General features: G+C 43.9%; 1 protein-coding gene across 3 annotated transcripts in view; it reads right to left on the minus strand.

The window, feature by feature from the left end:
- The window catches only part of svopl (SVOP-like), a 164,778-nt gene that overhangs the window by 76,329 nt on the left and 64,152 nt on the right, over positions 1-24,297 (minus strand). For all 3 annotated transcript variants that reach the window (XM_060840005.1, XM_060840006.1, XM_060840007.1), the window contains one exon: positions 1,469-1,563. In XM_060840005.1, the coding sequence (XP_060695988.1) occupies positions 1,469-1,563 (95 nt within the window). The remainder of the gene's footprint in view (positions 1-1,468; positions 1,564-24,297) is intronic.

Consider the following 24,297-nt stretch of genomic DNA (forward strand, 5'->3'; position numbering starts at 1 on the left):
ACCTGCTGCATGAAAATGATGTCCCTCAGGTCACTTTTAAATCTTTCCCCTCTCACCTCAAACCAATGCCCTTTAGTTTTGGATTCCTCCATCTCTGGGAAAAGATGTTGTCCATTTACCCTATCCATGCCTCTCACGATTTTATAAACCTCTATTAGGTCACTCCTCAGCCTCTGATGTTCCAGAAAAAACAGCCCCGGCCTATTCAGCTTCTCCCTATAGCTCAATACCCTCCAACCCTGGCAACATCCTTGTAAATCTTTTGTGAATCCTTTCAAGTTTCACAACATGTTTCCTATAGTAGGAAGATCAGAATTGAATGCAGTATTTGAAAATTGCAGCATTTTGGTAAAATGTAAAACCTAGTGGCTTTAATTTGGTCTTGAATTCTCCGTTCCTGTTGGCATATTTGTGGTGCTTGTAACATTAGCCTTTGTTTTCCTTCAAGGCTCCTAAGGTTTTCTGTACTGGGTGGATGAAGCCACAATGACTCAGCAATTTTCAAAGGACAAGATGTTACATTGTACTTAGACTGGCCTGAAGTGTAACTTGAGGAACAGCATCGCGCTTTTCATTAGACATTTTGTCGTTTTCGGACTCAACACTGAGTCTGTCATTTTCTGACTGCAACTTCTGATCCCGTTTTATTTCCTTTCCTTTGCAAGCTTTGATATTAATCTAACTTTTCTCCTATTTCGGACTTGTTTTCTCCTGCTTCAGCATGGTTCATTATTCTGCAATTCACACGTCCTCCGGACATCTTTTGTTTCTTTTCATTCTTTGTCGCATTATCAGTTCTGCTCAGCATGCTTTATTGCCATTCAGTGTCTCCCATTTCTATCACTGCCACTTGTTCTTTCCCTAATATTGCCCGTATCATTTGCTACCTTCCTGAAGTTTTAGAATATGGAATTCCTGGGGTGAAGTAGCAGGCCATTCAGCTCAACAAGCCTACACCGACCCTCTAAAGAGCATCCCACCCAACACCTCCTTCCCCATCCCTGTAACCCTGCATATCCCATTGCTAATCCACCTAGCCTGCACATCCCTAGAAACTATGGGAAGTTTAACCTGGCCACTCCACCTAGCATGCACATTTTTGGACTGTGGGAGGAAACTGGAGCAGCAGGAGGAAACCCACACAGGCACGGGGAGAATGTGCAAACTCCACACAGACATTCACCCAAGGATGGAATCAAACCCAGGTCCCTGACATTGAGGCAGCAGTGCTAACCACTGAGCCACCATGCTGCCCCTTTTGACAAAAGGTTAACCCAATTTCTCTTTCTACAGATGCCAGACTTGCTAAATATTTCCCATCCTTGTTTTATTTCTTTGTACTTTCTGACATTCGCCTGTGCTAGTCATCTATTGAAAGCTGTGCGTATCCTTGCCTTTATTAATCACCAGTCAATGTTCTGTCAATATATACAACAAAGGTCCCCCAGTCTCTTCCACCAATACTTACACTGGTGCTCCCCATGATTGAGACCAGCAAAACATGGAATCGCCCAAATCCAATGGTTTCCACCGCTTCCTCCACTGTGTAGGTTTTCCTGGGGGCTGAAGAATAAAGTAAGTCACTTATTGAATTTGAAATGAAGCATAATTTAGTAAATAAAGCTTTCCCTTTGGCTGCAACATTGTTATATGGAAGATACAAATTCATGACAGTGGGTTAACATACTCAGCTTTCACTGGGATCTCAGGACAATGTTTACATTATTTTGAATCTCTTATCATGTATTGGAGATGACCAGTGAATCTTTACCACTTGTGTTGAGTTAAACTGGGTATGAAATTCTGCCAGCAGCTAGTTTTCAAGTTTCAAGAACACACTTTCTTTTGTCACAGACTGTGCTGGATTTTCTCCTTAGCAAAGGCAATTTAAACCTAACGCCATCATTAATAAGCATAATAGCAATGAATATTTGGAGATGAGTTGTGCTGGACTTGAAATGTTAACTCCATTCTTTTGCCTCCACAGATGCTGCCAAACTTGCTGAGCTTCCACAGTACTTTGTTTTTATTTCGGATCTCTTGCATCTGCAGTATTTTGGTTTTAACATGAATTTATATTGTGCTTTTAATAAAATCACATGTCCCAAAATGCTTCACAAGAGGATTGTTAGTCAACATTAGACACTGAGCAATCTAAAGAGATGTTGTTTCAAAACACCAAAAGTTTGAAGAAGAGCATTAAAGAGTGTCTAAGGAAGAGAAGGGATAGTGGGGTTTAGGAAGAGCATTCCAGAACTTAAGGTCTCAATATCTGAAGGTGTAGTTATCTATAGTGGAGAAATTAAAATTGGAATACTCAACAAGTCCTAAATCAAGGGGCCTAATAAATGGGATATCGTGTGACTGGCAGAGGTTAAAGGGAGAGAGGGGTATTGACGTGGAGGGCCTTAAAAACAGGAGGAAAATTTTAATATTGAGCTGTTACCAGACAGGGGACCAAAGTAGACCAGCAACTGGAAGGCAATGGGTGATTGGGACCTTGGTGCCAGTTGGGATACAGCTCAGAGTTTTGGAGGAGCTCAAATGTCTGGAGCTGAGAAGATGGAACAGCTACTCGATGAACATTCAAATATTTAAACTTAGAAGTATCAAAGTATGGATAAGGGTTCCGCAGCTCATGAACGATTAAAAACAGAGAATGCAATGGAGGTGAAAGTAGACAATCTTAGTGACAGCCATGGATATGTAGTCAGGTGCTCACCTGAGGGTCATATATGATTTCAAGACTGTAAATTGTACGGTTAAGCTCCAGACAGTTGCCAGAGAGAGGGGCAGATCCAGGAGTAGAGCTTATAGTGAGGACTGAAAACAATGGTTTTGGTCTCCTGAATATTTTCTTTGTTCATTCAATAATGCCTAACAAGCAAAATACAAATTAGAGACAGCAGAGGGGTCATGAGAGGTCAGCACCACACATGGGGAATCTGTGATTGCAATTTCATATGATGCTGCAGCATGCAGGTAAGAAATAGTAAGGGGCCACATATGGATCCTTGGGGAACACCACAGGTGAAGAGAAGATAATGCAGGTGAACCTGACCAGAGGGTTAACAACAAGGTGAATGAAGTTCCAAACTGGAAGATGGACGGGAGGATTTGAAGAAGAAATGAACAGTCAATGACTTCAAAGGCTCCATGTCAGTCACTTAGTCCATCAGGAATGGTTTAACATTGGCAGTCATGTAGGATAACTTTTGAGACTTTAATAAGGGCATATTTTAGTTCCGTGGCAGGACTGAAATCAGTTTTCAAGATGAAATTCTGGGAACAATGGCAACGCAAGAGGACTTTGGACATGTTGACAGTAAAATGTAAATATTGTGCTTCCTTTTGCTCAAACTGGCTTGGAACTGAATAATTTCTATGAATTAAAAACAGGATAAAGATGGACCAAATTTTTAATATCTTCCAGAATAGTGGCATTGCAACACAATTTTGTTGTATTAGGGACAACTTATGGGCCTAAATCACAGGTGCACACAGTAAATACTCCAAACAATTATAACGTGAATTTTGCTTCCTCTGTCTATTTTTTAATTGTGATCTATATTTACGACAGTTTTAAAGTGAAGTCAGTCGTGTTACTCGGTCAAGTAGATATCTGAAAAAGAGTGTTACCAAAAGATGATATGAACCAGTCAGAAGGATCACTTGCTACCCCCACCCCACTCCTGTATCGGTTTTCTTCCGTCGTAATACACAATTACAGATGCACAACGGTTCGGACCTACAGAAGCCAACAGACATTGCCTAGGTGGTCGTTCTTAACTAACATGATATGAGATAAATGCTCAGAGAAGGATATTTAAGGGTGTAGATCAAGAGTAAAATCACAGTATTGTGAAGCCAAAGTTAGATTAGTTTCAACAAGCTGAAAGGCCATCTTCAGTTTGAACTTTGATATTAGGTATACTGTTTCACTATCAGAGCTATCACACCCAAAGCCTTCTGAAAACAACAAAGGTTGGAGGAACACAGCAAGACAGAAAGTCGGCAGAAGTAGGGTGGAGTAAGTATGAAATGAAATGATCTAAACAGAGTTGCCAGCTCTGTGCAAGTGACAATCCCACAGTGTCAGCAATATGTGCAAGGTGGCACTGAAATTGGCACTTCCAGCCTTCACAGGGCACGTGTTTGGGCCAGCTCCCAGAACGTGTGGTTGACAAACGTGAATGAAAAATCGTGCACCAGCACCCTAGAGTTCCAGCTCGCCATTCGGAAAAAGCTGACAAGAAAGGATCACCGTAATTTGAGAGGGCTCAAGGAGAGAGGTTGGAAATGGAGAATCTGCTGCACTGCAGTAATCTCACCAAAAACCAACATCAAACAGGCTCCTGACTGAAGAGTGCAGCTATTTTGTATCAGATGTAAGGCGTTCGATAAGGTTCCCCATGGTAGGCTAATGCTAAAACTTCGGAGGTATGGCATTGAGGATACATTAGAGGTTTGGATTAGGAATTGGCTGGCTGGAAGGAGACAGAGGGTAGTAGTTGATGGATTATGTTCATCTTGGAGCGCAGTTACTAGCGGTGTACCACAAGGATCTGTTTTGGGACCATTGCTTTTTGTTATCTTTATAAATGATCTAGAGGAAGGACTTGAAAGCTGGGTAAGCAAGTTTGCGGATGACACAAAAGTCGGTGGAGTTGTGGATAGTGAGGAAGGATGTGGTAGGTTACAGCGGGATATAGATAAGTTGCAGAGCTGGGCGGAAATGTGGCAAATGGAATTCAATGTAGCTAAGTGCGAAGTCGTTCACTTTGGTAGGAATAACAAGATGATGGATTACTGGGCTAATGGTAGGCTACTTGGTAGTGTGGATGAGCAGAGGGATCTTGGTGTCCATGTACACAGATCTCTGAAAGTTGCCACCCAGGTAAATAGTGCTGTGAGGAAGGCATATGGTGTACTGGGCTTTATTGGCAGAGGAATTGAGTTCCGGAGTCCTGAGGTCATGTTGCAGTTGTATAAGACTCTGGTGCGGCCTCATCTGGAGTATTGTGTGCAGTTTTGGTCGCCATACTATAGGAAGGATGTGGAAGCTTTAGAACGAGTGCAGAGGAGGTTTACCAGGATGTTGCCTGGAATGGTAGGAAAATCTTATGAGGAAAGGCTGAGGCACTTGGGGCTGTTCTCATTGGAGAAGAGAAGGTTTAGGGGAGATCTGATAGAAGTGTATAAGATGATTAGGGGTTTAGATAGGGTAGATACTAAGAACCTTTTACCGCTAATGGAGTCAGGTGTTACTAGGGGACATAGCTTTAAATTAAGGGGTGGTAGGTATAGGACAGATGTAAGGGGTAGATTCTTCACACAGCGGGTTGTGAGTTCATGGAATGCCCTGCCCGTATCAGTGGTGAACTCTCCTTCTTTATGGTCATTTAAGCGGGCATTGGATAGGCATTTGGAAGTTATTGGGCTAGTATAGGTTAGGTAGGATTCGGTCGGCGCAACATCGAGGGCCGAAGGGCCTGTACTGCGCTGTATCCTTCTATGTTCTATGTTCTATGTTCTATGTGTCTCTGTTATTAAAACTTATGGTGATGAATCATTGACTTTAATATGGACATTTTAGGAAGGATGTGTAAGCTTTGGGGAGTTTAACAGAATGGTTCAAGGACTTACAACTAAATAGAGAACAGTGGGAGAAACTGGGATTATTCTCCTTAGATCAGAAAAGGCTGTTGTGAGAAGATGTTTAATTTCGTGATCATTCAGATGGAGTAAATAAAGGGAAACAGTTTTGAAGGCTGAGTAACCACAGAGCGCAGATTATTTTTATTCATTCATGGGATGTGGGCATATGTATTGCTGGTGTCCATTGGAAGAGGCCATGATGGATCTCTACTTGGTATTTCTGGTTGAAGATTGCTATGAATACTTCAGCCTGACCTTCTGCTCTTCCAGCATTGAGGATGGGGATATTTGTGCAATGTCCTCCTCTAGTGAGTTGTTTAATTGTCCACCACCATTCATGACTGGATGTGGCAGGACTGCAGAGCTTAGATCTGATCTGTTGGTTGTGGGATCGCTTAGCTCTGTCTTCCACATGCTGTTTGGCGCACAAGGTATCCAGTTTGGTCACTTTGTCAGGTCGACACCTCATTTTTAGGTATGGCATGCCTTAGTGCACTCTCCATTGAACCAGGACTAATCTCTTGGCTTGATGGTAAAGGTTGAATGGGGGATATCTATGTTGATTGGCAAAAAAACATTTTTTGTTTGAAAATTTACTTTTGGGACTTGGATGTCGCTTTGGTCAGCATTTATTGCCTGTCCCTATTTGTCCGTTGAAAAGGTGGTAGTGAGCTGCCACTTTGAGTTGTGAATGTGCACAGTCTGTAAGTTGACACACAATGCCATTAGTGACAGAATTTCAGGGTATCCAAGTTAAATCTGAGGTAAAGGGTTTGTACTAACATTTCAAATGGTTAAGATTTGGAATACATTGATAAAACTGTGAAAGCACATTCAATTATAACCCTTCAAAAGGAGAATTCAACAAATATTTAAAGATGACAGGAGTGTAAGGATGGGAAAAGAGCAGTGAAGTGAAACTCGTAGCTTCTTGAAATGATTAGTACAGAGTTGATGGGCTGAATGGCCATGGCTCTGATGTAATCGTCCATTATTCTACACAGAGGAACCTCAATTATCCGAGCGAGGTGGGCGGGCACGATTTCGTTCAGAAAATTCATTATTCGGTTAATTGATTTCTTCTGGGGCTCGGAGTTTTCTGTGAAGTCTGCTCCCCGTTCAGGGGACTAGGCTGCAGCACACCGCACGTGAGCCCTCTCCCCAAACCCACCCCCTGCTCACCCCTGCCCTGCCCCCAACCCACCCCACAACGCTGTCTACCCCCATTTCGCCTCGATCCCAACACCGTCCGCCCCCACTTTCCCAACCCAATCCTACCCCCTGCCTGCCCCCCTCCCATCCCCGACTGCCCTGTCCCCAACCTTGCACCACCACCCACCATCCAACCCATGTCCGCGCACCCACCCCCACCCTCACCCACTACCCAACCCATGTCCGTGCACCCACTCCCCGTGCCCCTCGGGCAGCCAGACTGGACACCAACAGCAAAACTGCTGCTGCCTTTGTGGGGTAAGTCTCCAAATAGCGCACGTGAACGCACACGTACACACATTTTACTGCAACGTTTTGACAGGTTCCATCTTTGCCCTGTACAGGACAACGTTGGAGACATTATCTGGGGAAGGAGGGTTTAGGGTACACCCCTGTGTAGAACTCCAGGGAAAGTGTGGGGAGAAAGAGAGAGAGAGAGAGAGGGTGGGAGGTCAGCCATTTGGAAACAATGCCTGCACTGTCCAGGATTGTTCTTGGCAGCATTTCAGTGAGCTGTGTTCGTTTTTAATCATTGTACCTGTAAACAAAAGACATGATCAGGGTTGAAACAGCTCTTTGACGCAATGTTTCTATCGGGACCTTGAGATCTCCTTTGGATAATCCGAAATTTGGATAATTGTTATTCCGATAATTCCGTGACCAAACATCATTCACATCAAACCAAGACAGACAGGAGAGAGGAATTAAAAAACTTAATTGCAAAGAAAATGATCCAGATTTTCAGAATCCGGACCTGCTCCCATTGCTAACAGAACCAGTATGAGAAAGGGGAAAGGGTACGATTTACACATAGGAATACAAATGAGCCATGTGAACTCCATGTGGAGTACAAATGGACACCATTTTGACTGGTTCAAGGGCCTTGTCCATATTCAGACAGTCATGACTGATGGAGTAAACGTAAACACTATTGAGTGAAAGCAAAAGTCTGCAAAACTGTCAAATATGAAGTTTTTATTAAAAACATCTCACATTGAAAACTTGAAGAAAAAAAACAGGCTACAGTCATCAGAGAGAATTAAATGAAACCCATCTGGAGTGCCTTGATTGACAGATATAAGTTAGAAAAATCAGTATTATCTGATCATAGAGTTTCAGTTGAGTTTTTCATTGACATGTCCCTTATGATTACAGGCAATTCCTGGATTGTGAACGGGTTTGACTCCTGGGTAGGTTCATTTGTCCATGTCACAAAGCTGGCCCTTTTTCTAAAAGCTGTTCCTTTTCTCAAGGATGGTGTGTCCTTGATGTTTTTTTAAAAAGAGAGGTCAAAAACACTCCGGGCTCCGAATCTGTTGGGTTTGGTACAGAGACGAAAGGGCATCAGGCGGCTTTTTGTTTACATGTAAACAGATGAGACACAAGGCCAAAGCTTGTGTTTTAGAAGTGACCTGTACAATGAGAGGGGAACGGTTACTCCTGGAAGTTAAAGACTTGGTTGAGTCAGTGCAGCAGTGGGCTGTGTGCAAACAGGCTTAACTCTTTCTCCTTCTGCCCTACTAACTTAGACCTATAAGCCTTTGCTTCATTTTTACTCTGTGTTTAAGGGGGTTTGTTTATTGGAACTGTTGTGTATATGCAGAACAACATAATTAAATCTAGGTTGGGATAGTCTGAGTTCTATGTATATTCTATATTTTTTTTATAGAATCCCTACGATGTGGAAACATGCCCTTCAGCCCAACAGGTGCACCTGACCCTCTGAAGAGTAACCCAATCAGACCCATTCCCTCTACGCTATATTTACCCCTGACTAACGCTGAAAAATGCGATGCTGGAAAAACACAGCAGGCCAGGCAGCTTCCGAGGAGCAGGAGAATCGATGTTTCAGGCATAAGCCCTTCTTCAGGAATGAGGCTGGTGTGCCAGACGGGCTGAGATAAAAGGTAGGGGGAGGGGATTTGGGGGAGGGGTGCTGGGAATACGACAGGTGGAAGCTCTCCTCCACCCTCTACAAAGGATGCCTGACTAATGGACCTAACTTACTCATCCCTGAACGCGATGGGCAATTTAGCATGGCCAACTCACCTAACCTGTACATCTTTGGTCTGTGGAGGAAACCCACACAGACATGAGAAAATGGGCAAACTCCACCCAGACAGTCACCCAAGGCTTCAATCAAACCCAGGTCCCTGTGAGATGTTTTTAAAACCTACTTCATGTTTGACAGTTTTGCAGACTTTTGCTTTCACTTAATAGTGTTTACATTTAATCCATCGGTCCTGACTGTCTGAATATGGCCTGGTGAGGCAGCCGTGCTAACCACTGAGCCACTCCGTGTTCTTTGTTGTGCATATCGTAATTTTTTGAATAAATTTTTGTCTTTTAAAACACAGTAGTCAACCTAGCTAACTTACTCCAGGTAATTTTCACTGTACACTTACCAAAACAAATTGCAAAGTTACGGTCTGGGCGACCTGCCTAAGAATGTTTAGAGTTGTCTGGCCTAGTCCATAACAGTCCGTAAGTCAGAACACAATGCAGGACAAATTTTTTAAAAAGTGTTCGCAAGTACAAGAAAATATTTGCAGGTCCAATCTTTGAAATTAATATTACTATGTCGGTTAGTATGTATGAGCTTTCAAAAGTCAGCCATTCATAAATTGTGGACTGCTTGTACAGCATTATGAAAACTGACTTTTAAAAACTAAACTTATTTCAGCAGCATTTCGGAATTCACACTTGATGAACAGTTTAATGAAGTCATTACAGAATCTGTTGCTTCTGATATGAGGTCTGCATAGAAGTGTTTTTGGTGAGAGATTCACCACTTGAGGATATTTAAATGGACTCTGAGCTTTTTTCACCATCAATCATGGACAAGTGGGAGCTGCATTAGATTGATGGAAGCTTTTCTTTCTGCATTTTAATGGCTCCTGAGTTGCAGCTCTCTGCTTACTGCTCCCCTTTTCCATCTCATTTGGGGCAAAGGATCTGTGAGAAGATTGCTGCTGCTCTAACCCTGTTGCTGGTCTTCTTAGTCAGAGAGATGCACAGCATGGAAACCGAAATTTTGGTCCAACACGTCCATGCCGACCAGATATCCCAACCCAATCTAGTCCCACCTGCCAGCACCCAGCCCAAATCCCTCCAAACCCTTCCTATTCATATACCCATCCAAATGCCTCCTAAGTGTTGCAATTGTACCAGCCTTCACCACATCTTCTGGCAGCTCATTTCATACACGTACCACCCTCTGCTTGAAAAAGTTGCCCCTTAGGTCTCTTTTATATCTTTCCCCTCTCACCCTAAACCTATGCCCTCTAGTTCTGGACTCCCTGACCCCAGGGAAAAGACTTTGTCTATTTATCCTATCCATGTCCCTCATAATTTTGTAAACCTCTATGAGGTCACCCCTCAGCCTCCAACGCTCCAGGGAAAACAGCCCCAGCCCCAGTTCAGCCTCTCCCTGTAGCTCAGATCCTCCAACCCTGACAACATCCTTGTAAATCTTTTCTGAACCCTTTCAAGTTTCACAACATCTTTCCGATAGGAAGGAGACCAGAATTGCACGCAATATTCCAACAGCGGCCTAACCAATGCCCAGCAATCACTTCTCTAGCTTCCCACACAGAGTTCTCGGGTACACCTGATCAGCACTTCCTCCTCTGTAATCTGGACATTTCGCAAGGTGTCACTATCTATTTCCCTACAGTCTATATCTTCCATACCCTGTTCCACAGTAAACACTGATGCAAAATATTCATTTAGTATCTCCCCCATTTTCTGTGGTTGCACACAAAGGCTGCCTTGCTGATCTTTGAGGGGCCCTATTCTCTCCCTAGTTACCCTTTTGTCCTTAATATATTTGTAAAAACCCTTTGGATTCTCCTTAATTCTATTTGCCAAAGCTATCTCATGTCCCCGTTTTGTCCTCCTGATTTCCCTCTTAAGTATACTCCTACTTTTTTTATACTCTTCTAAGGATTCACTCGATCTATCCTGTCTATATCTGACATATGCTTCCTTCTTTTTCTTAACCAAACCCTCAATTTCTTTAGTCATCCAGCATTCCCTATAACTACCAGCCTTCCCTTTCGCCCTGATAGGAATATACTTTCTCAGGATTCTTTTTATCTCATTTCTGAAGACTTCCCATTTTCCAGCTGTCCCTTTACCTGCGAACATCTGCCTCCAATCAGCTTTCGAAAGTTCTTACCTAATACCGTCAAAATTGGCCTTGCTCCAATTTAGAACTTCAACTTTTAGATCTGGTCTATCTATTTCCATCACTATTTTAAAACAAATAGAATTATGGCCACTGGCCCCAAAGTGCTTCCCCACTGACACCTCAGTCACCTGCCCTGCCTTATTGCCCAAGAGTAGGTCAAGTTTTGCACCTTCTCTATTAGGTACATCTACATACTGAATCAGAAAATTGTCTTGTACACACTTAAGAAATTCCTCTCTATCTAAACCTTTAACACTATGGCAGTCCCAGTTGATGTTTGGAAAGTTAAAATCCCCTACCATAACTACCCTATTATTCTTACAGATAGCTGAGATCTCCTTACATGTTTGTTTCTCGATTTCCCTCTGACTATTGGAGGGGTATAATACAATCCCAATAAGGTGATAATCCCTTTCTTATTTCTCAGTTCCACGCAAATAACTTCCCTGGATGTATTTCCGGGAATATCCTCCCTCAGCTGGTGTTCAGGTTAATGCAGAACAAGCATATCCAATACATTACAGCTGACAAGTGGAGATCAGACACACAAACCTCCAAATTAGTGTAAGTCCCCTCCAAATTCATGAAAGCAATCCTGTAACTTAGTTCAAATTAACTTCTTGGCGAGTGAGCATACACCTTTGACACAAAGAAAGCAGCTGAGAGGTTAATGTAGTGCTGGAACTTTCTGCCCTAACACTCTCTGCAGTAGCTGCCATGGCCTGCTTCATGAAAACTAGTGTGGTCCAGGGAACATGCACCTACAGAGCATCGGCTGAGGCCCCACTGGGAGCACTCCTACTCTGGGATCACAGTCTTCTCTTTTCAAGTCCCACTCAAGAGCTTGAGCACAACATGTGATGACAACATTCCAGTGTGGTACTGAGGGAGTGCCACACTGCCAGAAAAGTTGAATTGTACACTAGACTGAAATAACTCCACAGACACCAGCATCCAGTCACCAAGTCACCTTTTATTTACACATGGAGAGTCCTTGACACTGATCCGGCTCCCTCAGAGCCAACTCCCAGAGTGAACAGACCTCTGACACTGCTATTTATCTCTGTCAGCCAGGGGTCCCTGGTTGGACCAGATTAATAGCCCCAAACAGGAAACTCAAATTTAGTGAGATCCACCTGGCCGACCTCATTCCAATCACTACAGAGACAACAAGGTGAGTCCCCATCTGCCTCATCGTGTGGAAAAGATTCCATGGCACATTTTGCAAGAGGAGGGGGTGTGTGGGTGGGGGAAGGTTATCCCCCAGTATTCTGGCAAAACGTTATCCTTCATCTAGCACCATAAAACAATGATGATCAGGCATCATTCAATATCTTTCTGTGGGTGCTGGGTCAGTGCCAAATACAACTACGTTTATGCCAGTGACTGTACATCAATAGGCACTTCATTGCAGTAAAGTGCTTTGAGACATTGGATGGTCATGCATAAGTTGACATAAAAACAAATCTTTCTCTTTTACAGTAGAATCCCAAAACACATATTGCTATTGCCTTTAAAGGAGTCACAAACCTTTTAAAACTCACAGTCCCCTCTCCCTCTCTCTGCAGCTGACCATTCTGCCGTTAAATGCTGAGGTCAGCTGAATGGAGCCAGCTTACCAACACACTGCCCAAATCAACCTTTTCTAAAATTGTAGCTCCTAAACACCTTGCTCTTAGAACACTAACAGACAAGTGACAAAAATCTATTTATCTTTGGCATTTGAGATCCAATTCCAATTCCTTCTGAACGTGACCAATGACAGAGAAATTGTTAAAAGTCTTTCTGAACTCTGTCAGGCCGTCAAACATGCCAGGATTTAGAACAGAAGAGGGAGTCAGCTGCCCTTGCCCCTCACATCCAACAGGTATAAGCTGAAGATCTGCACCCTTCTCAGGTGAGCCTTCTTCAAATTGTGCAGTGAGGCTTTTACATTTATTGGCACCCGACAGGAAATGGCCATTCACCCTGTCCAGCTGTTTGCATCAGTTCGATCATGGTTTCCTAATCTGTGTCTTACCTTCATCTTTGACTTGAAACTCCTTAACAGACTCAATCTACAAAGTACTGTCCTCCTTTTAATTATTCAGAAATCTTGCAAGGTTCACCCAACATAAGAATCTTCCAGAACAATTGCCTATGCGCTGATTCAATGAGCCAGCCCAGTAACAGAGATTCCACTTAGCCATCACCACATGTACACATATCTCAGAAACAATGGACTAACAGAAGAGACCCAACAAACAGTGGGACAAAATATCGTACCCCTGATAACAAGGAAAACACAAACACATAACCTCAACACCAAGGAGAGGGAATCACTAAAAGCACTAAGAAACGATAAGAACATAATCATACTACCAGCAGACAAAGGCAGAATGACGGTCATCCTGGACAAAGCAGAGTACATCCAAAAAGCGCAACAACTACTTGCAGATACCAACACCTACCAAAAGAGGGCGTTTTACCCCACCCCACAGCTCACCAATAGGATAAACAACACACTGAGGAATCGACAAAAAAACGGACAGATAACCAGGTTTGACCTACAGAGAATGAAACCTGAAAGCAACAGATTCCAGATTCTATGGACTACCTAAAGTGCACAAACCAGACATCCCACTCAGACCCATAGTATCACTACCAGGAACACCATCACACAAACTGGCTAAAGAACTACAGCAGAAACTGAAACACCTGATCAGCGGATCCAGACACTCTATACAGTCAACACAGGAATTCTTGGACATTATCAGAAATATACACATAGACAAGGAAGAAACTATGGTCTCATTCGATGTAATGGCACTATTCACCTCTATCAACAAAACCCTAGCCAGAGAATCAATAGCCAACCTGCTGAACATACAGAACAGACAATAAGACTGGGAACCTATCAACAAAGACTGCATACTCAAACGACTGGACCTGTGCCTCAAAACACACTTCACATTCAACAACCAAATATATGCACAAATCAACAGCACACCATTGGGCTCACCCATCTCTGGACTCATAGCAGAAGCAGTAATGCAAAGATTAGAACAAACAATCTTACTACAAATTCAACCCAAACTCTGGGTCAGATATGTAGATGATACCTTTGTAATCATTAAAAACACAGAAATAGAGAACACACACCGGATCATCAACGCAAGACTCACAAGAATCCGATTCACTAGAGAGGAAGGAAAGGACAACCAACTCCCATTCCTAGACATGACGGTACAGAGAACACCTAATGGAGAATTCACCACAAAGGTATACAGGAAAGCCACACACAGAGACCAAGTCCTCAACTACGAAAGCAGCCACCCCAATACACAAAAGAAGTTGCATCAAGACACTGTTCAAAAGGGCCACAACATGCTGCAGTATACCAGAACTGCAAAAAGAGGAAGAAAAACACCTCTACAATGTTTTCGCCAAAAACGGATACCCGCGCAATTTCATCAACAGATGCCTAAGGGAAAGACAACAGAATGAGGACATGCCACAACCCAAAGGACTAGCCACACTCCCATATATCAAAAACATTTCTGAACTGACAGCCAGACTACTGCGACCACTAGGACTCATAACAGCACACAAACCAACAGCCACTTCAGACAACTCACCAGGACAAAGGACCTGATACCCAGCATGAGCAAAACCAATGTAGTGTACAAAGTCCCATGCAAGGACTGCACAAAACACTACATAGGACAAACAGGAAGACAGTTAACCATCCACATCCATGAACACCAACTAGCCACAAAACGACATGACCAGCTATCCTTAGTAACCACACACTCAGATGACAAGCAACATGGTTTTGACTGGGGAAACACTACTATTATAGGACAAGCCAAACAGAGAACAGCCAGGCAAACCCTAGAGGCATGGCATTCATCCACAGATTCAATCAATAAATACATTGACCTGGACCCAATATACCGGCCACTGCAACGAACAACTGGAACTGACAACCGGAAGCAGCAGGTATAAATCACTATAAATGCTGGAGGAAACATCACAGAAGCGCTTCACAGGAGGCTCCCAAGCACTGAGGATGTCACCTAGACAGGGGCCGAAACGTCTGCAACACAAATTCCCAGCTCTTGGCATGAAAATGGGTAAAATATCTTTGGTTTAACTTGTGTTTCCAAACCACTCCACATCCAAACCCCATGACAACTCACTGATCAGGGATTAACCTGTTAAAGAGCTGGTCACTTCTCATTGATAGCATGTCACACACTGGTGTCACAAAACCCCACAGCAAGCAATGGACCCAGATGGATTTCCCACCGTACACTCAGAACCTGTGTGGACAAGCTGGCTGGCGTATTCACTGCCATCTTTAATCTCTCCTTGCCATGATCTGAAGTCCCACCTGCTTCAAGAACATAGAACAGTACAGCACAGTACAGGCCCTTAATGTTATGCCAATCTTTTATCCTACTCTAAGGTCAGACTAACCGACATACCCTTCATTTTATTATCGTCCATGTGCCTATCCAAGAGTTGCTTCAATGTCCCTCATGTATCTGACGCCACTACCAATGCTGGCAGTGCATTCCACACACCCACCATTCACTGTGTAAAGCACCGACCTCTGACATCACCTCTAAACCTTCCTTCAATCATCTTAAAATTATGCCCCCTAGTGATAGCCATTTCTACCCTGTGAAAAAACCATTGGCTATCCACTTTATCTATGCCTCTCAATATCTTGTACACCTGTATCAAGTCATTTCTCATCCTTCTTCACTCCAATGAGGGGTAGCACTGCTGCCTCACAACACCAGGGACCTGAGTTCAATTCTAGGCACTCAGGTGACTGTCTATGTGGCGTTTGCACATTCTCCCTTTGTTTGCGTCGGTGTCCTCCAGGTTCCTCCCACAATCCAAAGATGTGCAGGTCAGACGAATTGGCCATGCTAATTTGCCCATAGTGTTCAGGGATGTGTAGGTCAGGTGCATTAGTCAGGAGTAAATGTAGAGTAATGGGAAATGGATTTGGGTGGAATACTCTTTGGAGGGTTGGGTGGACTTGTTGGGTCAAAGGGCCTGTTTTCACACTGAAAGGATTCTATAAAAAAGACCTCGCTCCTTCAAATTTCCTTCATAAGACATGCCCTACAGTCCAGGCAGCATCCTGATAAATCCCCTCCGCATCCTCTTTAAAGCTTCCACATTCTTCCTATGATGAGGCAACCAGAACTGAACACAATAATCCAAGTGTGGTCTAACCAGGGCTTTATAGAGCTGCAGAATAACTTCGGGAGTCTTAAATTCAATCCTCCTGCTAATGAAAGCCAAAACACCATACGCCTTCTTGACAACCCCATCAACATGGGTGGATAATTTGAGGGATCTATGGACGTGGACCCCAAGATCCTTTTGCTCCTCCACACTGCCAAAAATTCTGTTTTTAACCCCATATTCTGCATTCAAATTTGACATTCCAAATTGAACCACTTCACACTTTTCCAGGTTGAACTCTATCTGCCACTGCTCAGCCCAGTTCTGCATCCTGTCAATATCTCATTGCAACCTACAAGAGCCCTCCATTCTATCCACAACTCCACCAGCCTTCGTGACATCAGCAAACTTATGAATCCCACCCTTCCAATTCCTCATCCTAGTCGTTTAGAAAAATCACAAAGAGCAGAGGTCCCAGAACAAATCCCGGTGGAACAACTCCAGGTGCTCTGGTTTCCTTTCACAGTCCCAAGATGTGCAGGTCAGGTGAATTGGCTGTGCTGAATTATCCATTGTGTTAGGTGCATCACTCAGAGGGGACTGGGTTACTCTTCAGAGGGTCAGTGTGGACTTTTTGTGGGTGGCACGGTGGCACAGTGGTTAGCACTGCTGCCTCACAGCGCCTGAGACTCGGGTTCAATTCCCGACTCAGGTGACTGACTGTGTGGAGTTTGCACGTTCTCCCCGTGTCTGCGTGGGTTTCCTTCGGGTGCTCCGGTTTCCTCCCACAGTCCAAAGATGTGCGGGTCAGGTGAATTGGCCATGCTAAATTGCCCGTAGTGTTAGGTAAGGGGTAAATATAGGGGTATGGGTGGGCTGCGCTTCGGTGGGTCGGTGTGGACTTGTTGGGCCGAAGGGCCTGTTTCCACACTGTAAGCAATCTAATCTAAACACTGGTCACCAAGCTCCAGGCTGAATACTTTCCATCTACCACCACCCTCTGTCTTCTATGGGCCAGCCAATTCAGTATCCAGACAGCCAAATTTCCCTGTATCCCATGCCTCTTTACTTTCTGAATGAGCATACCATGGGGAACCTTATCAAACGCTTTGTTAAAATCCATGACACCATATCCACTGCTCTACCTTCATCAATGTGTTTTGTCACATCCTCAAAGAATTCAATAAGGTTTGTGAAGCATGATATGCCCCTCACAAAGCCCTACTGGACTATCTCTAATCAAACTATGGTTTTCCAAGTAATCACGAATCCTGTCTCTCAGAATCCTCTCCAATAGATTGTCCACCACAGCTGTAAGACTGACTGGTCTGTAATTCCTAGGATTATCAATATTCTCTTTCTTGAACAAGGGAATGACATTTGCCACCCTCAAATCATCTGACACTACTCCAATGGACAGTGAGGACAAAAAGATCATCGCCAAAGGTGTAGCAATCTCTTCCCTTGCTTCCTGTTTTACCCTTGGGTATATTCCGTCTGCCCGAGGGGATTTATCTATCCTTAGGTTTTTCAAAGTTTTCAGTACATCCTCCTTTCTAACATCAACCTCTTCCAGCATATCAGTCTGTTTCATGCTGTCCTCAGAAACGTCAAGGCCCCTCTCAGTAGTGAATACTGAAGCAAAGTATTTATTAAGGACTTCCCTTCCTTCCTTCAACTCCTGGCACAATTCCCTCCATTATCCCTGATTGGCTCTACCCTCGCTCTGGCCATTCTCTTGTTCCTCACATAAGTGTAAATCACCTTAGGGTTTTCATTAATCCTACCTGGTAAAGCTTTTTCATGCCCCCTCTAGCTCCCCAAAGTTCATTCTTCAGTTCCTTCCTGTCTGCCTTGTAACCCTCTAGAGCCCTGTCTGATCCTTGCCTCCTCAACCTTAAGTAAGCCTCCTTCTTCCTCTTGACTACATGTTCCACATCTCTTGTCATCCAAGGTTCTTTTGCCCTACCATCCCTTCCTTGCCTCAGTGGGACAAACCTGGCCAGCATGATCAGCAAGTGCTTCCTAAAAATCTCCACATTTCTGTTGTGCATTTCCCTGAGAACATCTGGTCCCAATTTAGATGCCCCACTTCCTGCCTAATAGCATTGTAATTCCCCTCTCCCAATTAAATACTTTCCCATACTGTCTGCTCCTATCCCTCTCCATGACTATTGTAAAGATCAGGGTGTTGTGATTACTATCACCGAAATGCTCTTCCACCAAGAGATCTGACATGTTCGTTGTTTAGCATCAATCCAATATGGCCTCCCCTATAGTCAGCCTATTTACATATGGCATAAGCAACCTTTTCTGGACATACCTGACAAAAACTGCTCCATCTAAACTATTTGAACTAAGGAGCTTCCAACCAATATTAAGGAAGTCGAAGTCACCCATGACAACAATGCTATTACTTCTGCACTTTACAAAATCTGCCTCCCAATCTGCTCCTCCACGTCTCTGTTGCTACTGGGGGGACCTGTAGAAAATTCCCACTAAAGTGACTGTTCCTTTCCTGTTTCGGACTTCCACTCATACTGACTCTGTAGACAAACCCTCCTCGATGACCTTCCTTTCTGCAGCTGAGATACTATCCTTGATTAACAACGCCACTCTCCCACCTCTCTTACCTCACTCTCATTCCTTTTGAAACATCTGCACCCTGGAACATCCAACAACCATTCCTGCCTCTGTGATATCAAAGTCTCTGTAATGGCCACAACTTCATAGTTTCAAATACTGATCCATGCTCAGAGTTTGTCACCCTTATTCCTGATACTGGTGTTAAAATAGACACACTTCAACCCATCTCAGTGACAGCAACTTTGTCCTATCAAGTGCCTATCCCTCCTCACAGACTCTCTGCACGTTGTATCTGGCTGTTCACTGCCTACCCCATCCTCTGATCTGTAGCTCAGGTTTCCACCCCCCATCCTGCCAATCTAGTTTAAACCATCCTGAAGAGCTCTGGCAAACCTCCTGCCTAGGACATTGATACTCTCCAGTTCAGGCGCAACCTGTCCTTCTTGTACAGGTCCCACATTCCCCAGAAGATATCCTATTGATCCACATATGTTATGCCCTCCCTCCTATACCAGCCCTGCAGCCACGTGTTCATCTTGTCACAAATCTAGTTCCTTTTTTTTCTAAAAGCTGTTCCTTGGCTCAAGGAGACTCTGTCCTTGACTTTTTTTTAAGAGGGATAATAAACCAGGCCGGGCTCCGATCAGTCTGGTTTAGTGCAGAGATGAAAAGGATTTTGAGAGGCCTTTTGTTTATATGTAAACAGATGAGACTTCAGGCCAAAGTGGTCATGTTTTAGAAGTGACCTGTATACTGAAAGGGGAGTGGTCTGCTCTCTAACTGAGCTGAGCAGTTTTTAGTTCAGTCTTGAACTGGTGAGGAGTTCAACAGTGAGCTGCGTGGAAACTCTCTCTCTTTCTGCCTTTCAACTTCAACCTGTAAGCTTGTGTTCCATTTATACTGGGTGTTAAATTTTATGGGACTGTTATCTGTATTCAGAACAATAACTAAGTCTAAACAGATAGGTTGAGTTCTGTCGGTTCTTTATTCCGTTCTTTGTGTTTCATTGTGTAATTTTGTGAAGAAATTTTTTGCCTGTTTTAAAGTCTAGTACTCAACCGAGCTATCTTACTCTGGGTAACTTTCATTGTATACTTACCAAAACAAATTGCAAGTTAGGTCTAGGGCTGCCTGCTTAAGACTGTTATGAGTGGTCGGGCTTGGTCCATAACAATCTGCACTCACTCTCTATTCCTAGCCCCACTAGCCCATGGCACCGGTAACAATCCTGAGATTACTACTCTGCTCACCCTGCCTTCCAGATTCCAACCTATCTACCTATATTCTCTTTTCAGATCCTCCTTCCTTTTGCTACCATTGTCATTAGTACCAACGTGTACCACGGCTTCTGGCTGCTTCCTCTCCCCCCTAAGAATCCTGTAGACTCTAGCCGAGACATCCCTGACGCTGGCACCCGGGAGGCAACATAGTATCTGGGAATCTCACTCACGACTACAGAATCTCTTGTCTGTTCCTCTCACAATTGAATATCCTATCACTATCACTAAGAAGACCACCATCATCCCAGTACTAAAGAAAAATCATGCAGTGTGCCTCAATAACTACCACCCAATGGCTCTGTCCACCATAATTATCAAGTGTTTGGAGCAGTTGGCCATGGCTCACATCATACCCTGATCTTTTGCAATTCACCTAGTGGTGCAACAGACCCACAATGGATGCCATCTCCCTGGCCGTACGCTCATCCCTGGAACATCTGGATAACACCAATACCTACATCAGGCTCCTACTTATCGACTATAGCTTCACCTTCAGCACCATAATTCCAAAAAAAACTCATCTCTAAACTCCAAGATCTAGGTCTTGGCTCCTCCCTCTGTAATTGGATCCTTGATTTCCTTGACCCATTGACTGAAATCAGTAAGAATAGTCAACAATACCCCCTCCACCATTATCTTCAACACTTGTGCCCCACAAGGTTGCATACACAGCTCCCTACTATACAACTTGCACATACATCACTGTGCCCAAATTGCACCCCAGCTCCATTTACAAGTTTGCTGATGATACCACTGTTATAGGCCAGATCTCAAACAATAATGAGACAGAATACAGGAAAGAGATTGAATGCTTAGTGGCATGGTGTAAGGACAACAATCTCTCCTTCAACATCAGCAAAATGAAAGAGCTGGTCATTGACTTCAGGAAGTGGAGTGGAGGGCACACCCCTGTCTGCATCAGTATTGCTGAGGTAGGGATGGTCGAGACTGTCAGGTTCCTGGGCGTGATGATCACCAACAATCTGTCTTGGTCCATCCGCATCAACGCAACAGTCAAGAAAGCACACCAAGGTCTCTACATCTGCAGGAGATTAAGGAAATTCACCATGTTCACAAGGACTCTGACCAATTGCAATAGATGCACTATAGAAAGTATCCTATCTGGATGCATCACAGTGTAGTTTGGCAACTGCTCCGCCCAAAAACTTAAGAAACTACACAGAGTTGTGAACAAAGCCCAGTCCATCAATACACCAGCCTTCCATCCATTGACTCCATCTCCACTCCCCACTGCTTTGGGAAAGCAGCCAACATAATCAAAGATCACTCCCACACACAGTTATACTCACTTCCACCCTCTTCCGTCAGGCAGCAGGTATAAAAAGTTTAACTCTCTGTACAAATAGACACAATAGCAGCTCCTTCCCTGTTGTTATCAGAAATATAACTGGACCTCTCAACTGTTAAGTGTGATCTCTCTCTCTCTCTGTACTTTCTCTGTGGCTAGAACACTGTATCTTGTGTTCTGTTCTGCTATCCTGATACATTTTGTATGGTACAATTGACTTGTATAGCATGCAAAACAATACTTTTCACTGTATCTCTGTACAAATGATAACAATAAATCAATCAACAAATAAATCAATTCTGCCTGAAGGACATGCAATGCTTAATCTATGATCAACAGCACTTCTTCACATCCCTGACAATGTCAGGTCTCTGTGCATTGTTGGGAGAAAACTAATTAAATACTTAAGACGATTTGTTTTTAGGCAATATTCACAAGACATAAGCATTGCTGGCAAATCCATTATTTGCTGTCCATCACTAATTTTTCTTTAACTACCTGACTTGCTGATTGCCATTTCAGAAGCCAGTTGCAAATCAAAACATTGCATTGTGGGACTGAAGTCATTCAAAGGCCACAACAGTAAAGATAGCAGATTTTCTTCACTAAAGGACAAAAGTGAATCAAATGAGTGTTGACAGTTGATGACGGTTGTCATAGTCACTGCTATTGAGACTAATTCCAGACTTATTCATTAATTGAATTGGAATTCAATCAGTTGTCATGGTGAGATTTGAACATGCAATTCTAAAGCATTAGCCTGAGCCCCTGTTTACTATCAGGTGACATTATCACTGCTTTTGCTAAATGTGAAATGTGATGCCAATTCTCTGTTGCCCATTTTGCACAGCCAAAGGGCAATTACATCTGCCAGGTGCTTTACAAGTTCAATGGTGTTTGTGTGAATGCTTGGGTGTGTGGTGCCAACACTTCTGTAAACCTGAAGTACTGCTTCCTCAGCAAATTCCATCTATTGACCCCTTGAAGCACCAGCATCACATGGTATCATTCAGCATTGTTCTGGGACAGGTAAATATTTCTGATTTAAATGAGATAAGTTGTTACCAATATGTTACAACACTTTCTTTGGGAGAACATATTCCCAGTTTGGAAAGTACTAAATCACTGGAGACACTGTATTTCAGATGAGATGTTCAGCAGATGTCCCCTCTGCTCTCTCTGGTGGGGATCAAAATATCTCATGGATTATTTATTTATTTATGGGACGCGGGTGTCAGTGGCTGGCCAGTAGTTATTGCCCATCCCTAGCTGCCTTTTGGAATGTGGTGTTGCCACATTCTTGAGCTGCTGCTGTCCATGCTGTAGGTATACCTACAATGCCCTGAGGGAGGGAATTCCAGGAGGAAGGTCATTGATGAAGCAGTTGCACATAGCTCGGCCTACAATACTACCCTGAGGAACTCCTGCAGAGATGTCCTGAAATAGGGATGACTGACCTCCAACCAAAACCAATCTTCCAATGTGCCAGATCTTACTCCAACCAGTAGGCCATTTGCTCTCTGATTCCCATTTTGCCAGGGCTCCATGATGCCACACTCGATCAAATGCAGCCAAGGGCTGTCACTCTCACCTCTCCTCTGGAGTTCAGCTGTTTTGCCCATGTTTGAACCAAGGCTGTAATGAGGTCAGGAGCTGAGTGGCCCTGGCTGAACCCAAACTGAGCAGATGCTGCTTGATAGCACTGTTGATGACCCCTTGCATCACATTCCAGATGATCGAGAGCAGTCTGATGGGGTGGTAATTGGCTGGGGTGGTTTTCTCCTGCTTTTTGTGTACTGGACATACTTGGGTAATTTTCAACACTGTCAGGTAAATGCCAGTGTTGTGATTGTACTGGAAGAGTTTGGCTAGGGGAGTGGCAAGGTCTGGAGCACAAGACTTCAATACTATTGCTGGAATGTTGTTAGGATCCGTAGCCTTTGCAGTATCCACTGTCTCCAACCATTTCTTGATAGCATATGGAGTAAGTCAAATTGGATGAAGACTGGTATCTGTAAAGCTGGAGGGCACTGGAGGAGGCCATGAAGGATCATCATTAGGCACTTCTAGCTGAAGACTGCTGAGAATGCTTCAGCCTTATCTTTGCACTAACACGCTGGGTTCTTCCATCATTGAGGATAGAGATATTTATAGTGTGTCCCCTCCCAGTGAGTTATTTAGTTGTCCACCACCATTCACAACTGCTTGCGGCAGGACTGCAGAGCAGATATGTGATCTGTTCGTTGTGAGATCACTCAGCTCTGTCTATCGCTTGCTGTTTATGCCGTTTGGCATGTAAGTAGTCCTGCTTGGTAACTTCACCAGGTTGGCACGCTTTTTTATTTTCGGCATGCCTGGTGCTGCTCCTGGCATGCCCTCCTCCACTTTCTATTGAACCGGGGTTGATCCCCTGGCTTGATGGTAATGGTTGAGTGGGGGATATACCAGGTCATGAGGTTACAGATTGTGTTGGAGTACTGTTCTGCTGTTATTAATGGCCCGCAGCACTTCACAGGTGCCCTGTCCTGGGTTGCTAGATCTTTTAAAAGTCTGTCCCATTTAGCACAGTGATAGTGCCACACAACATAACATTGGAGGTGATATCTCAAATGTGAAGGTGGGACTTCGCTTCCACAAGGACTGTGTGGTGGTGAGTCCTACCAATACTTTCCTGGACAGATGTATCAGTAGCTGACAGATTGGAATGATGTCAGGTATGCTTTTCCCTCTTACTGGTTCCCTCACCATCTGCCGCTGACCCAGCTCAATCAGTTGTGTTGTAGCTGAACTATTCATGGAGGTGGACATTGAAACCCTCCACCCAGAGTACCTTCTGCACCTTTGCCACCCTCAGTGTTTCCTCCAAGTACTGT

This window comes from Hemiscyllium ocellatum, chromosome 19 (assembly GCF_020745735.1).
Source record: "Hemiscyllium ocellatum isolate sHemOce1 chromosome 19, sHemOce1.pat.X.cur, whole genome shotgun sequence".
Classification (NCBI taxonomy): Eukaryota; Metazoa; Chordata; class Chondrichthyes; order Orectolobiformes; family Hemiscylliidae; genus Hemiscyllium; species Hemiscyllium ocellatum.